Consider the following 15,452-nt stretch of genomic DNA (forward strand, 5'->3'; position numbering starts at 1 on the left):
CGCGGAGCCGGGCACAGGAAGGGCTTCAGAGAGCTGAGAGCAGGCCCAGGCCAAGCTCTAGCACGGTCACTGGAGCCACTGTGCACACCAGACACTCCCTCCCCCTCCCCGCTCCCAGAGCCCCTCCACAGCAGGATGCCAGGGGGGGCTAGCCAAGCACGGCCTGTGTCCACGTGGTATATTAATCAAATGCACCCTGATAGTGATCAATGAGAGCCCTTGGCAGTACCCTCCTGGCCTGGCTCCAGACTCACCTTCCAGCTTTGGGAAGGCCGAGGGTGGCAAATGTGATCTTTGGCAAGGGATGGGGCATTGTCTCCTGGCTGTGGGAAAATCATACCGTACAAACATTTCCTTAAAATGAACTTACGAGGAAATGTCCGTGATGGCCTTATTAAAGATAACTACCCTGACTGAACATGACAGAAATAAAGAACCCATGCAGGCTCGAATCTGGCTAAGTGGCCTCAGGGGATCATCCCTAAACCAATGAGGGCACAGACAGTTGGGAGAGACCCCTTGTTTGGTTGGAGCACTCAGGAAAGTTTCCAGAGGGAAATCTAGAAGCCTTTGTACGCCCTCCCATCCCAGAGTTCTAAGACAGAGTGAGTTCATGAGATCCCCAGGCTGGCAGAGACAGGGTGGCCTGTATGTGGGAGGCACTTTGGCCTCCAGGACCCTTGCACAGGAATGTCAGGGTCTGGCTTCATTTCTGAACCTGCCATATGGCCCTGCATCTTGGGACCCAGGCTAGTAACCAAGAAAGAGCCAGGGCAAGGTCTGCCACCCCACAGCTCGCTGCCTAGAGCCATTTTTCAGAGGTGTTTCCCAGGAGCTGACGAAGGAAGCGGGCTTGGGACAGGGCCAGGCAGCCGTGTCTGGGGCTCTTGGCAAAAGTGCTGCCCTCCTAAGATCAAAAGTCCTTCTCTGGGCTCCCACTGGCTTGCGAGCCAGGTGAGGGAGGCGGGTGGCACTCTGCAGGCTAGGCAACACTAGGGTTGTCTTTCGGGGCTGGAGGGGGGCTGACCACAGGTGTGCCCCTCTGATCCATGGGAACCCTGGCTCGAGGGGCTGTGGCTCATGTTACAAAGACCCACAGTGGGGCCCCTTCAAATGGGCACTCCCTGAGGACACTGCTCGACTTGTTTGGGGATCATTAGCTGTGTGACAGAGGGGCCCAGACGAAGGACATGAGAAAGCTTCAGAGTTCACAGCCCTGCCAGCTGACTTGGTACTGTCCATGAAGGCCCAAGGAGACACAAGGGGAGTGATGGGAACCCCACATATCCCGCAGGTGGAAGAGGCCTAGCAGAAGAAAACGCCCGTTGTGAATGCCATAGGCTAAGAGCTGGCTACCATGTTCTTACACTCATTCAGGGTGATCTCTTCACCATAGACAAACTGTTAGCAACCTCTTGGAATTAACACTGCTAGGTCCCCTGGCCTGCTGGCTAGAAGCAGGGAGAATGGTCCTGGGTGGTGTTGGCATGAGGACCCTAAATTTTTCACTGCTGGTTTCATATGCACTGCAGCCGGGACCAGCTCCAAGTACGTGATATAGTAGGAAACGGAGGCAATGACCAGTTTCATCTTGGGTACTAATGGGGCATTATGGGGTAGACCAGGGTTCAGAGAAAAGAAGGTCACCTTCAGAAGACACGGTCTGACACTCAGAGGAGGGGCAGCCACTATTTGTCATCTACAGATGACTGCAAAAGTACAAAAAACATGTGAGCCACCTGGCAGAGGAGACCCAATAGCAACTCTTGGCCACCTCTGAACCAAGCTGCCCAGGTCCCCCAGGAGCAACCAAGCTGCCCATGGTCCCCAGGGGCTGTCTGCTATCTCCATCTTCTTTACGAACCAGCAACTGGCTGGAGTGGTAGAGAGATCTGCACCAACCATCTATGAAGCAGTAGACGGCTGGGGCTGAGAAGGGATGCCACAGTCACCCTGTCCTGTTGTCTCTCATCTGTCCTTCCCACACCTGCCACATCTAGCAAATGTACATTCATAATAGTGCAGGGGCAGGAGCTCTCATGTGAGCCCAGAGGATCTGCCAGCAGGTAGACCCTGCTTTCGGGAGAAAACACCTGTGCTGAACCATGCTGAGCCAAGCATGTCCACAGGTTCACAGCCCACCTCAGAATAAGACTTTGTGCATCAGGGGTTTGCAGGTGCGATCAGCCAAGCTGGGGTCATACTGGAATAAGATGATCCTAAGTTCATCATTGGCATCCTTGTAAGAGGGGGAATGCCAGGCAGAAGAGGTCAGCAACAGCACAGGGAGAGGCAGGTCTGGCCAGCTACATGTCCAATGGGAAGATTTACCCGTCATCAGCCTGGCTGGATTCACAATCACCTGGGAGACACACCTATGGGTTTTGAAGGGGCTTCCAGAGAGGTTTAACCACGGGGAGACCCACCCTGAACGTGGAGGGCACCATCCCATGGGTGAGGGTTGTAGAGTGAATGAAAAGGAGAAAGTGAGCTGGTCACCAGCGTTTATCACTCTGCTTCCAGAGCCACTCCCACGGTAGCAGAGCTTCCAGGGACCGTGCCTTCCTCTTCCCGAGGGACTGTATCCCTTCAAACCGTGAACCACAATGACTTCTTCCTCCCTTAAGTTGCTTTGGTCAGGCCACAGCAACAAAGTCAGTGATGTACCAAGGGACACCAGCAACATCCAAAGCTGAAAAGTCTTTCTGCATCTTCAGAGGCTGCAGGTATCACCCCGCCTTAATCTTGAACTTCAGGCTCTCAGAATGTGAAGATGAGTTTCTGTAGCGTAAAGCCGCATGCCTATTTGGTTTCAAAGAGGTTATCCCAGGAGGTCAGAACAACACCCTATGGGTCAGCTGCTGCCCACCATGTGGACTCCATCCCTGTCACTTTAGTGACCACTCGGGGATAAGGGAAAACAAAACAGAAGCCGGTAGTCCACCATGGTGTGCCCAGAGGAGGGCTTCCTTCCCCCACCCCTCACCAGCTTCTCCTCCACTCCTGCCTGGCCTGGAGTTCCCCTCCATTGGCTACCAGCCACCAGCACTGGCAGGAGCAGAGATCACCACTCTGCATGCCGTGGTCACGAGGAGTCCCTGCCCTTTAGTTATGTGGTAGAATGGCTTGCCAGGGGAAAGCAAGGCCATCTGGTCCCTAGTGCTTCCAAACACATTCCTGGCATCTCACAAAAATGCTGAACGTATCTGACTACAGCAGTGCTTTGGACTCTAGGGACCATGAACCCTGCTTGTAGGAGGCAGTGACTTCACACCTCCACCCTACCCCCTGCCCCCACTGTGTGATCTGCCTATCACATCAACACCAGCATGGTCTCTCTGCTCATGCTCAGTCAGTGCCAGGTTGATTTCTAGAAGCATCAGATGTACATAGAAGGGAGGGGGCATTAATGTGGGAGACGTGTCGAGAAAGGCCTGAGCCTCAGTTCCTTCCTTTCAAACAGAAATAAGGATATCTTCTTGTGCATGTCAAATTGCACAGACAGAGTCCCCATGGTGGCCACTGTCACCCCAGGGTCTGCTCCAACACTGGCCTAGCCCAAGGCCAACCATTTCCTCATTCAGGCTCTAGTGTCTTCTGCCCTCTTCAATGTCCATAGAGAACAGAGAGTATGTCAGAACATGGCCAGATTTGTACCCCAAACTGGACCCCATGTAGCTGACCAGCAGTACACACCCATTCCTCCATCTGTCAATCTGCCCATTGGTTTGGTCGCTATTTACTGGGCATCTCTCTATATGCTAGCACCTCCCTGGGCACTGGAGACTTGACCAGAAGCAAAATATAGCCCCATCCTGGTGGTGTTCATATTCTAGACAAAGAAAGCCCATGATAGAGAACCCCCAAATACACATATCAGTCAAGAGGAACATGGAGGGGTGGCCTGCATATCCACTGAGGCCAGCTGCAGAGCACACAGGAAATGCTGACAGTGGCCCTCCTGTCCCCACACAGGTCCTCAGGGTCCTGTAGGCAGAAGATGGACAAGTATATGCAAATGTGGGAGGAGGGACAACAGAGAGGACATAGACATGGGCCTTGGGGGCCAGAGAGAGCTGCCCAGAGGAGGAGGCCTTTATGAAAATTATAAGGAAAACCACTTGGAAAACCACCAGCCTAGCACTAATGTGGGGAGATGAGGGCACTGGACAGGACCCACCCATTGCCACTGGAGCTCTGCTGTCCTCTGCTGGCCAGGCCAGGGATTTCAGGTGTCCTGGTCTGGATTCTCTACCATTGCCTGGACAACCTAGGCCTGCCACAGGGCCTCACCTGTATGCAAATCAGCTCTTTGCACCAGTTCATACTACCAGCTGGACCCTATGAAGGGCACCTATCTCGTTACCCAGGCCAACTCTGGGCATCTTGTGGTTTTACAAGGTACTGGTGATGTCAGCCCACCCTAGGCCCCACTAGGACTAACTTTTCACCAGCGGCCTCTGGATCTGCACACAGGTGCCTGCCGCCCCAGTGCACACCTCAGCCAGGGGAGGGACACTGCTCAGACCACTCACTGAGACAGGTGAACACAGGGCCAAGTAGCTGTATACAGACACAGGGGGAAAGAAGAGCTGCCAGGAGCCCCAAAACTGCCATGGCAAGTAGTCAGGTCCCCATCAGCCAAGAGCCCACAAGAAATGCACCCCCTTCTCTCCTCTACCGTCCTACCGGACTTCTGAAAGTCACTTCCCAGTGATGCTACACACCATAAAAAGCCTTTCTTAAGAGTGCCAGAGTGCCTACAGCCCCAGAGATCATGCCAATCCTAACTTGTACACTAGGAAACAGAGACAGCAGAAGATAACAGAACAGAGCCTTGGCCTGGAGAGCCCCCCAGCTCTTGCCCGAGTGCCACTGATAAACAGACCTGTCTTCTGAGGTCCGCAGATTCCTGAGGCTGACAGACTGACCCATGGGGGCCAGAACACTTCCCACCTAGGAAGGCAGTGCTAAGAACCGGCCAGCACGTGCTGCTCGGGGACCACTCTGGGTCAGGACAGCATGCTTTCCCTATGACACAGCCTCAGAACAAATCATGGCAGAGCTCTGTCCCATGGATGCTCGTGATCCCAGCTCCCCCAGCTTCCAGTGCTACCACCTCAGAACAAAGAGATAAGCCAATGGGGACAGAAGCCGCTTACCTGGATCACTACACAGAGACACAGCCAGAAAATGGCACTTAAGCTACTCTGTCCCCACTGACTTTCAGCTCCAGCCCCACTCCAGGAGTCTTGGTGGCCTGGGGTCCATCATCAGCATGAGATGATGCTAAGAGGCACTCACCGAGGGCTGTGCTGCCCCAAGTCGCTGTGACAGGCCACCACAAACTGGGGGACTCAGGCCAGAGACTGTCTCCCTTCACAGCTCACAAGGCCAGTCATCCATGCTTGCTGGCATCTGGGCCCTGTCCTTATGAAGGGCCTAGGGGAGGAGCCTTCCATGGCTCTGGCTTCTAGAGTCTCGGGCCTCGCTCAAGACAGAGCTATATCACGTGATGTCCACTTCCATCTCCACAGGACTCTTCTGTCTCCCCTCACAGGGACACCAGTCGTCATTCATTCTGTGAGACAGACCCTGTACCCACTGTGACTCCATCTCAAGATCTTAACTACCTCTGCAGATTCTATCCCCAGGTAAGATCACACAGTGCTTAGGGATTAGGCACTTTTGGAGGTTACTTGAGCAGGGGGTGGGGAACATGGCCACTCTCAGGGTGTATCCCCCAGGTTTGTGCATCATGGGGAGCAGTTCAGCATGGGGACTCCCAGATCAGGCTTATGAGCCAGAAATTGAGGGTGGGGCCCAGCAATCTGTCCAGCAAGCTCTCCAGGAGTTCTGGTGGATACTAAAGACTAGGGGACCATGACAACTTCCACATTCCCAGCTGTCACAGGGGGAGCCTGGCAGTGAGGTGGGGGCCTTATACCATGGTTTTCTTTCCTGGGGCTAAAGCACCCGGGGCAGGTGGCATACTTGACCATGCCTACCACACCCAGCTGTGCCAGAACAAAAAAACAGCTGCCCAAGAGGCATCTAAACGCCACCAGCATAGGTCTCCTCCCCTCAAGTCCACTGCTAAGCAAGGAAGCTAAGCCCTAGCTAAGAACTGGACAGGAGCCCGTCCAACATCACAGTCCAGCAGACAGGTCAGAACCCTACTGGCACATTCTTGGAGTCCCCAGAGGCCAGGAACCATGGACAAGAAAACCAAATGGTATCACCAACACCCCTCAATGCACACAGCATCCACAGCCTCAGCTGTGGCCCTGGGCCCACTGAGACACCATATAACCACCATTGCCAACTCTTAAAACATTATTCTCACTTTTGTATAATGATAATAGTTATTATTCATCATCACTGAGTCAGGGTCTCATGTGACCCACACTGGCTTGGAACTTACCCTTGAAATCCCACCCTCCCACTTCTACCTCCCAAGTGTTGGGATGACAGATGTGACTACATCTGGCTCTTAAACAGACATCACACATATGACAGTGTATCAGGCAGGCTGCTGGGTGCTCCCAAAATTCTGAATTCACTCTTGTGTGTGAGGCATGATCGAAAATCAGTTCCAAGAGGGAACCTGGGATCCTGCTGATATGCAAAGGTCCCAGGCACAGAAAAGTGCACAAGCCTAAGCTTTGGCTCTCATCTCTATCCTATCCAGAATGTTCTATCTTATACTAAAGTAGCTCATAAACTGTCATAGTTGGGATTGGATTTGAGGGAGGTGCTAATTCCTTCAAACATGTTTTCTGGGTACTTGGAGTGTGTTGTTGAATGGCTAAGAATACTGAGAAGCACAAGTCCAGGCCCAGGGGCCTGTAAATCTACCCTCACCTGGCAGGCTCACCTCTGTGGCTCACCTGAGCAGACACCTGCAGCACACAAGATGGCTCAGTGGGTAAAAGTACTTGCCACTCAACCCTGATGATCTGAATTCTATCCCAGGAACCCATGCTAAAAACAATAAAAAAAAAAAAAAAGAAAGAAAGAAAGCCAGATGTGGCAGTGTGCATCTGTGATACCAGCACTCCTACTGAGAGATGGGGGGGGGCAAAAGAGGAGAATCAGCAAGAAGTCTGTGGGCTGGCCAGCCTACAGCATGCTTTGCAGTGCTCCAAACATGAGACCTGGCCTCAACTGACTCCCAAAAGTTGTTCCTGATCTCCACATGCATGCTGTAACAAGCACATGCCCCCACCCCTACTCTACTACTACTACTACTACTACTACTACTACTACACACACACACACACACAATCAATAAAATACATTTAAAATAGGGATTTCCATCAGAACGTGAGATGTGGCTCTTCCAGGCATGGGCCTTCTGACATCTAGAGATCTGGGCTGTGGAGATGGCTCAGCAGTTAAGAGCACTGTTTAAATCCAGTGAACCCCAGCACCTACATGGTGGCTCACAAATGTCTGTAACTCCAGTTCCAGGGAATCCAATGTCCTCTTCTGGTCTCCAAGGATACTGCATGCACATGGTATAGACATGGATTCAGGCAAAACACCTATACACACAAAGTAATAAAAATTTGAAGGGAGAGAGGAGAGAGATGGGAGAGACTGAAGAGAGTAAACAGGCCAGTACCGGATCCCGGTTCCCAAGCCTCTCATCCACCAGAGAGAGCTAAGGGAGGGGGAGGTGGGCAACAGGGATGCCACAGCAGCAGCAGAGTGGAGTGTGTACAGGGCCAGGGGAGGGGTGTTGCCAGTCAATGTAGCAGGCACAGATTTGGGGAGGCGAGGGCAAGGATGCAATAGTGAATTATCCTAAGCCCCAACAAAGGCTCCAGGAGAGAACATGAATGTTCAGACAGGGACTCTATCAGTGTCCAGTCAGGCATGGGGAGAAGCCCAAGGTGCCAAAGGCAGCTGTCAACATCTGCCATCTTCATCACCAGGGGAGCAAAGCCTCTGCCCCAAACCACCTCCCACCAGTTCCACTGTGGCTGCCCTCGGGGGAGGGGGGCTCCAGGAGGTGCAGAAGGAAAAGGCAACAGCCTGGGGTCCTACTAAGAGCTTTGAAGGACTGAGGAGATGGCTTAGGCAGTGTGATGCTTACAGGCAAGCACGAGGGCCTGAGCTCAATGCCAGAAGCCATGTTATAATAAGTAACTAAGGGATGGTAGCGCGTACTTGTAATCCCAGTGCAAGGGAGCTGGGAGGCTACTTCTTGAGTTCCAGCCTAATGAGAGATTCTGTCTCAAAAGCAAGGTGGCTAGGTCCTGGGGAATGGATGTCTGAGGTTATCCTCTGGTCTCCGTATGCATATATGCACATATACATGCACACACATGCACCCACACACGAGCCACACAAACCCCTTCCAGGACTTAGATATCAAGACACTGGAGCCCCATCCTCTCAGTAATCACAACTGGACAGAGTCCACATTGATCATGTGCTTGGGTGTGTATGAATGGCTTCATCCCAAACACTGAAGAACATGATAAAACAATGCAATGGGATTAAAAATTCATACTTCACAGAGAGTTGAGGCTCTCCCATCATGAGCTACCATGCTTGTCACCAGGAGAGGGGGGAGGAAAGGAGGGCTTCTCCCATCCTGCATCTAGCACATCTAATGAGACCACCATGGATCAGCTCCGACAAGAGTCCAGGGTCTAACCCATTTGGACCACACAGCATCAGCAGCCTCTCTTCTCTCTGGCTTCAGTTTCCCTATCTGGAAAACAAGGGTCCTGACCTTGGTTTCTTGGGTACCTCCATACAAAAGGATGATCTGGGTGAAGCTGTTGGTGCAGAATTGCCATCCCTAAGTGCACCAGGCCCCTCCCCCAGCCCTGTCCTTGTTCTCTTCAGTGGCAAGCAGAACTCATACAAGACTACCAGGGGGTGTAGGGTAACATAACCCCTGCTGCAGAGCCTGGCTAATTAGCCTGGCTGATCCTGGCCTCTAATCACAAGTGAACAGTTTGGTATTGATGGCTCCCAGCCCAGGGTAGGAGGTGGGGAGACAGTGGACCCCAGCATCCCCCACCAACATCAGGGATGGTAACAGTCCACCCATTACCAAGGTCTGGAAACCCAGGCACCACCCGCAAGAAGTCCCTGATCAAGGCTGGGCTTCCTCACCACCTACCACCTCCTCCAGAAGAGGGACAGATGGGAGACACGCTCTGCATATCTAAGACCAAGGCAGGAAGCAAGTGGACCCGGGCTGTGGCCACCTCGAGCATGCAGCTTCAGGTAGTAGCTAAGCCGTGGGATTCAACCTCTACCCAGCAACTCCGAGTCCCTCTCCGCCCCTGCACAGGACATGCTCCAACCAGGTTCTCCATGTACAACTGGGAGGCTTGAACACAGATCCTCAGCCAAAGCGATAGAGAGGACGGTTTCCTGCTAGGACTCCGCTGACTGAGGCACACATCCCAACCTCAGTGGGGAGGGGCCCACAGCAGCACTCTTCCTTGATGAACCATTTGCTTCGTCTGACCTCTGGGGAAGGGTCTGAGGTAACTGTGCCTCTCCAAGACTGCTTTGAGAATAAACCCAACGGAAACTATGGACGTTCCTTCTGTTGGCTGAAAATAAGCAAGAGGCAAAGGAAGAAGGAAGCCAGCCACACTCCAGGAGGGACCCCTTGGCCACCTCCTCAATCAGAAGTTCTGAGGCAGGGTCCTGAACAATGCCCACACAGTCCTCCTCTTGGTGACTGCGAGGCCTTGGACTTGGGTTTAGTTAGGTAGAATGTTCTTGGGCTGTCCTCTGTGGAAGACAATGCATCTGTTAGCTGTGTCCAAAAGAAGAGGCCATAGCTGGGGCTGGGGCTTGATTGGTGGAGTACTGGTCTAGCAAGCCCTGGACTTGATCCCAGCACTACCTAAGTTGGGCTTGGTGGTACAGGACTATAATACCAATATTAGAGGGGCAAAGAAAGGAGGGCCGGAAGTTTAAGGTGAGTACAAGACCAGCGTGGGCTATATGAGAACCTCCACTTTCCATTAAAGGCCAGAGGTTCAGGGCCAAGAAGGAAAGGAAGACCTGGCTCACCTAGAAACAGGTGCTGCTGGGGCCCTGGTCCCTGCATGGATTAGCCCAACTGCTATAGGGCAGGTGCCCCACAGGTGTGTGTCCCACTCCTGCCTGGTGAGGCTCTGACTGAATGACCCAGAAGAAAAGCTCAGGCCCCAAAGTGTGATTAGAGGGCAGGGCAATGCCCGCCCGCTGCCCCCAGCGTCTGCTGGCCACTTTGATGTGAGGCGAGTCACCTGAGCCCCACGCCTCCTCTAACTTTTAAGAGCAGTGGTGTGCCCAAGCCCCGCGGGCTTTCTTTCTGAAGCAAGGTGCTGTTCTAACCTGTGAATAAAAACCGCCAATTATCTCCAAGGCTGGAAACTCAATCCGGGCTGGTCTAGGGAGAAGCAACTGCATCTAGGAGGAGCGGACCAAGACCACATCAAACGCCCTGCTCCTGGGCCCCAGCAACATATCAGGCATCGGTCCTGGATCCCAGCCAGCCACCGAGAGGAAGATATCAGGAGGCAACAGGAAGATGCCCAGTGGTCACCATCTGCTCCCACAGGTGACACTTCTGGAGAGAACAGCAGGATTCCTGCTCCAGCTAACACTGCTCTGACCCCAGGTGCAGTGGATGATATACCTACTCCAACCTCCACCAGGCTACCCTGACCCCATCCAGATGCTGCCCCGACACTCTCTCCTGCCACCACCTCCGTTCCACAGCTCTGATCGGTCACACACCACCACTCTAAGAACCCCCAGCCACACCCTCCCCAGAATGGCCAGGTCACCCCCAGCCACACCCTCCCCAGGAGGGCCAGGTCACTCCCCAGCCACACCCTCCCCAGGAGGACCAGGTCACCCTCCACCTCAGCAGTAGACTCGGTACCAAGCACACAGTCTGTCCACACAGCCACCCTTGGAGGAAAACAGAAAACTTAGCCCAGCTCTGAAGCAAAGCTGCCTGAGGACCCAACCCCGCTCCCTGCCCAGCATCTCTCTTGTTCCCCTTTCTGTCCCATGTTAATGTTCAATATGGTACAATAAAGCCAAACACATGACCGTGCATCAGGTCCAGAACCCAAGGCTCCTGCTCCCCAGCCCTATCTCCCCAAGAGATGAGTCCATCCTTTGGTCACCTCCTGTGGCACCTGGGCAGGGGCTCTCTTGTGGACCCCAAGATTACTGGCATCTCAGTAGCCTCAGGGTATGGCACCAGGCTGGCCCCGGTCGCACCAGGACACCAAGATCCACGTGAAGTGATCCGGTGTTCTCATGTCAGCCTGCACAGTTCAAACCACATCGAGAAGACATCTGCAGCTCACCCTAGCTTACTCAGTGCCTGCCATACGCCGTGGGGCAGCAGCAAGACCTGGGCATAGTCAGCCTTCAAATATTTGTGACCGTGAGCTAAAGCCAGGGCAGAGCACCCAGTCACAGAGGCCAACTGCACTGTTAACACAGACAGGCCAAACTACCAGCAGCACCCTGGAGACTCAGACCAGGGCTCATGGCTTGGTGTCTCAGCAAGGGGGGTGCTGAGGGAGAACTGCCCATGTCAATTAACAACAACAGTAATGATAATAATAAAAAGATAAAAACAGAGAAGGCTAGCATCTTCTCCCAAGGTGGGGTTTGTTTTGCTTCACAGAATTGCTCTATGTAGCCCTGGCTATCCTATGTAAACCAAGATGGCAGCTCAGAGATCACTCGCCTCTGCCTCCTGAATATTGGGATTAAAGGTGTACGCCACCATCTGGTAAGAATTTAGAAATGCATGTGATCCCACAGCAACAAAGCAGGTGAAACCTCGCCGTAATAGTGCTGCTGTTTCTAGCCAGACAGCAAAGATCCGGAGCAGTGGTTTACAGTTCCTCATGTTGTGGTGACCCCCCCCCCGCCATAAAATTATTCTGTTGCTACTTCATAACCATATTCTGCCACTGTTATGAATCGTAATGTAAATATCTGGTATGCAGGATGTGATATGTGACCCCTTTGGGTCTCTATCCCACCATGAGCTCACTGTTGCCCTGACAGGCTCAGCCTCCTGTGCCACCAGGGTCATACATGTCTCCTGCTGACCCCAGGACGCCCTGGCCATAGGGACAAAAGGCCCCTAGTGGGACTCAGACCCTAGCACCAGGCTCTTCGGCCTCAGTCACCCCCCACTCCCACCTCTTTGGACAGCCATCAGGGCTGTGACACCAGCTCTGTCTATGCTTCGTGCTTCAGGCTCCACAGCTTTTGTACCCAGTACCAAGAGGTGACCACAGCAAGCTGGGGGGAGCCTGCAGAGCCACTACAATGGCTCCCTGAGAAGCGCAAGCCCACACTCCTCAAACAGGTTGCTCCCATGGTCATCTGTGCTGCACAAAGCCCCCACAAGGCCACTGGTGACTCGCAGCATTTGAAATGGACAGGACAGTGAGCAGAGGAGGTCCCCATAATGTCGCTGGGGTTCCTCTGGTCCCTCTGCACACACTCCAGTGACGTCATCTCAGCTACCCTTACTGCAGGCAGGGCAGTCTGAGTGGAAATCATCTCCCAGCACCCAGCTCTGCCCAATTAAAATGACCTGCAGGGTAGATTTCTGCACAAAAGCAAGGGTGGGTGGCACTGGGTGGACTGGGCAGCAGAGGCAGAACCAGGGCACTGCCATCCACTCAGCAGGCACCAGACCAAGCTTACTCTGAGGTGCTGGCCAGGAAAACCAAGGAGCAGCCTCTGGGGAGTCCCAGAGGCCACCAGGCATTGGTAGCATCAGCAGAGCCATCTCACCAGCAGGTGGCACCCACGGCTTAGAGTCAAGGTCAGGAACAGAGACACCACTGCTAAATGTGGCCCATCTGGTCCAGCTCAGGACAATTGGGTGTGTTCTCCAATCCAGCCTCCTTGGGAGGGGCAGGTCTCAGACTGTTGTCAGGAGTCCCAAAGGCCCCACAAAGAGGATGTCAGGAAAAGAACCAAGATTCCCAAGTCACTCCTGAATTAGGGCACCCTGAGCCTCCTGCAGGGAGCCAGCACCTCTCTCCAGCACTCATCACCTGAGCACTGTGCTTTCCTGGCTTTTTTTTTTTTTTTTTTTTGAAGATTCTTCAATTACACTTCTTGCAGATTCCTCTCCCAGACCACGGGAAAAGCCAGAGGCTCACAGCCCCAAGAGAGCAGTACCCAAGCCCCTGATTCCTTATCATTGCCCATGGCAGACATCACCTGGAGCCAGCCTGCCGCCTGAAAGACCCCAAGAAACTCTACCACCAACCAACCCCCAGAGTTGGCATCTGAAATGAGAAAACCAAAGGCCAGTCTAGTGCCCCGAGTTAATGGATTCCCCTACCTTCCTGCCCCACCTCCCTCTGCCACAAACTCTGAGGACACACAAAACAGAACCACCTCTGGCTTAGACTTTGTGCACTAACAGATACGTCTCACACAACCTGATGCTCTTGTGTGGTCCACAAGCTAAGCAACCCTACCCGACGGCCCTGGGACAGAGAGAAGCAAGGACAGGGTAAGAACAAACTCATTCTTTACAAAACAGAAAATGATTGGCACTGCGACCCCCAGGCGTACCCGACCGCATCCACAGACACCGTGAAACACAACAGTGACATTCTGGACGTGTGAAACCACCCTGATGCCCCAAAGACCTGCCAGCTAACCCCCCACCCCCCGCAGGCCCTGTGCAGGCTTGGGTTCACAAAGGCCACCGATGCTGAAGACACAGACAGCCTGTGGGGGACAAGAGGAACGGAGGCCTTCTCGCTTCCTGGGCTTGGAGGTCCCTGCAAAATCACTCTTTCTCCTTAGTAAGTCTCACCAGAGCAGCTTGGGAGAGCAGCAACTGGAGGGAGGCTGCCCTGCAGTGCCGACCACCGGCCTGCCAAGGGCACAGACTGCACAGTGGCTACTGCTGAGCACCCACGTCCGTCCCTGAGTGGTCTGTCCCAGGCACCGTCTTTTCTTGCTTGGTCTCTACCAGCTGCTGCCTCCACAGCGTGGGCCCCAGGCCAGCATCTCTGTCCTGCCACCCTGGCTGGGAGGCCGTTCTGATGTCACCTGTACAGCTGCAAGTGCGGGTGCTTGTGCAGCTTCTCCATCAGTTCCTCCTCCTTGGGCTCTTCTAAGATGTCCCTGCAGAGTAGGGACAATCACACAAAAGCTTCAGAGAGAGATGTGGCTAGGTCTCTCAGGGGCTGCAAGCAAAGCCAGCAGGCATGGTCTACGAGTGCCCAGGACCCAGTCCCCAACCAGGAGGTACTTTCACAACGTCTGTGGCAGAGCAAGGGGACATCGGCATATAGGTCCTGCCTCAGGAAGATGCAGATGTTAAAACCTTTGTGTGCAGTGATGAGCACACTAGAGGAGGCTAAGAAGGGTTGGATGTAGAGAGTACCATGTACACAGCCCGGACTCCACCCCTGCACCAAGAAGAGTTAAATGAAAGCCTGGAAGCCTCGAGAGTCCTTCTCACACCCACTGGCATGACTACAGCTGGCACACAGCCAACGCTGGTGAACGGACATGGAGCCCATGACAGATGGCCGTGGGACAATAGCCACTCTCCTATGCAAGCAGAGGACAACCTCCATGATGCCACAGAAGGAGAAGGTGTGGCTCCTTCAGGCCACCTGGCTGTGTCCCATGGCATCAATATGAAGCTATAAGACACCAGAGGGTAGATGGTCCCTGCTACATGCTAGACCCCAAGTACAGCAGAGTCCATGTCCCTGGTGGAAGCAGAAGTGTCCACAGTTGTGTTAAGCTGTGAGCATCTCTTGCCAGCTCAGCGGCAGCCCAAGGGAATGGATGGGGGCTCAGCGCCAGCCCAGGGGACTTGGTGGAGGCTCCACCCCCACCCCTGCCCTGTCAGCTCCATGCCTGGAGGCACACTCCCAAGGCCCACACCTGAACATGAGCTCCACAGACATCTGATAGGTGATCTGCCGGGTACCACCAAGGAGCTGCTTATGACTTTGAGGGTCCCATCTGTGGAGAAAGTTCTGGAGCAAGAGGAAGGACATAAATATGGCACCAGCATCGGAGCCAGAACCCCATCGTCCAGTCTGCAGTCACAGTACAGTCACTGTGGGGAGCAGCTCACCCTGGACATCTGGATGCAGAGCCTATGAGATCTACACCCGTGAAATAACAAAATGCCCGACTCCATCCTTAAAACAGCTTGGGGTCCTGAGAACCCCAAGACCTTGTACTTGCTAGTTTTGTGTGTCAATTTGACACAAGCTAGAGTCATCAGAGGAAGGAGCCTCAGCTGAGGAAATGCCTCCATGAGATCCAGCTGGAAGGCATTTTCTTATTTAGTGATCAATGGGGGAGGGCCCAGCCCATGGAGGTTGGTGCCATCCCTGGATTGGTGGTCCTGGGTTCTATAAGAAAGCAGGCTGAGCAAGTCACTAAGCAGCACC

General features: G+C 53.6%; 1 protein-coding gene across 6 annotated transcripts in view; it reads right to left on the reverse strand.

Moving 5' to 3' along the window:
• Window positions 1-13,420: 13,420 nt before the first annotated feature.
• Tpcn2 (two pore segment channel 2) overlaps window positions 13,421-15,452 on the reverse strand; it is a 30,440-nt gene continuing 28,408 nt past the window's right edge. For 5 of the 6 annotated variants that reach the window (XR_005282988.2, XR_005282987.2, XM_038310259.2 and 2 more), the window contains 2 exons: window positions 14,935-15,029; window positions 13,421-14,160 (listed from right to left, as the gene is read on the reverse strand). Coding sequence is in view for 3 of the 6 variants with exons in the window: in XM_038310259.2 (XP_038166187.1) it covers window positions 14,082-14,160; window positions 14,935-15,029 (174 nt within the window). In the remaining 3 variants the exon portion in view is untranslated. The remainder of the gene's footprint in view (window positions 14,161-14,934; window positions 15,030-15,452) is intronic. The other variant, XR_005282986.1, reaches the window with a different exon arrangement.

This window comes from Arvicola amphibius, chromosome 1, assembly GCF_903992535.2.
Source record: "Arvicola amphibius chromosome 1, mArvAmp1.2, whole genome shotgun sequence".
NCBI classification, from domain to species: domain Eukaryota; kingdom Metazoa; phylum Chordata; class Mammalia; order Rodentia; family Cricetidae; genus Arvicola; species Arvicola amphibius.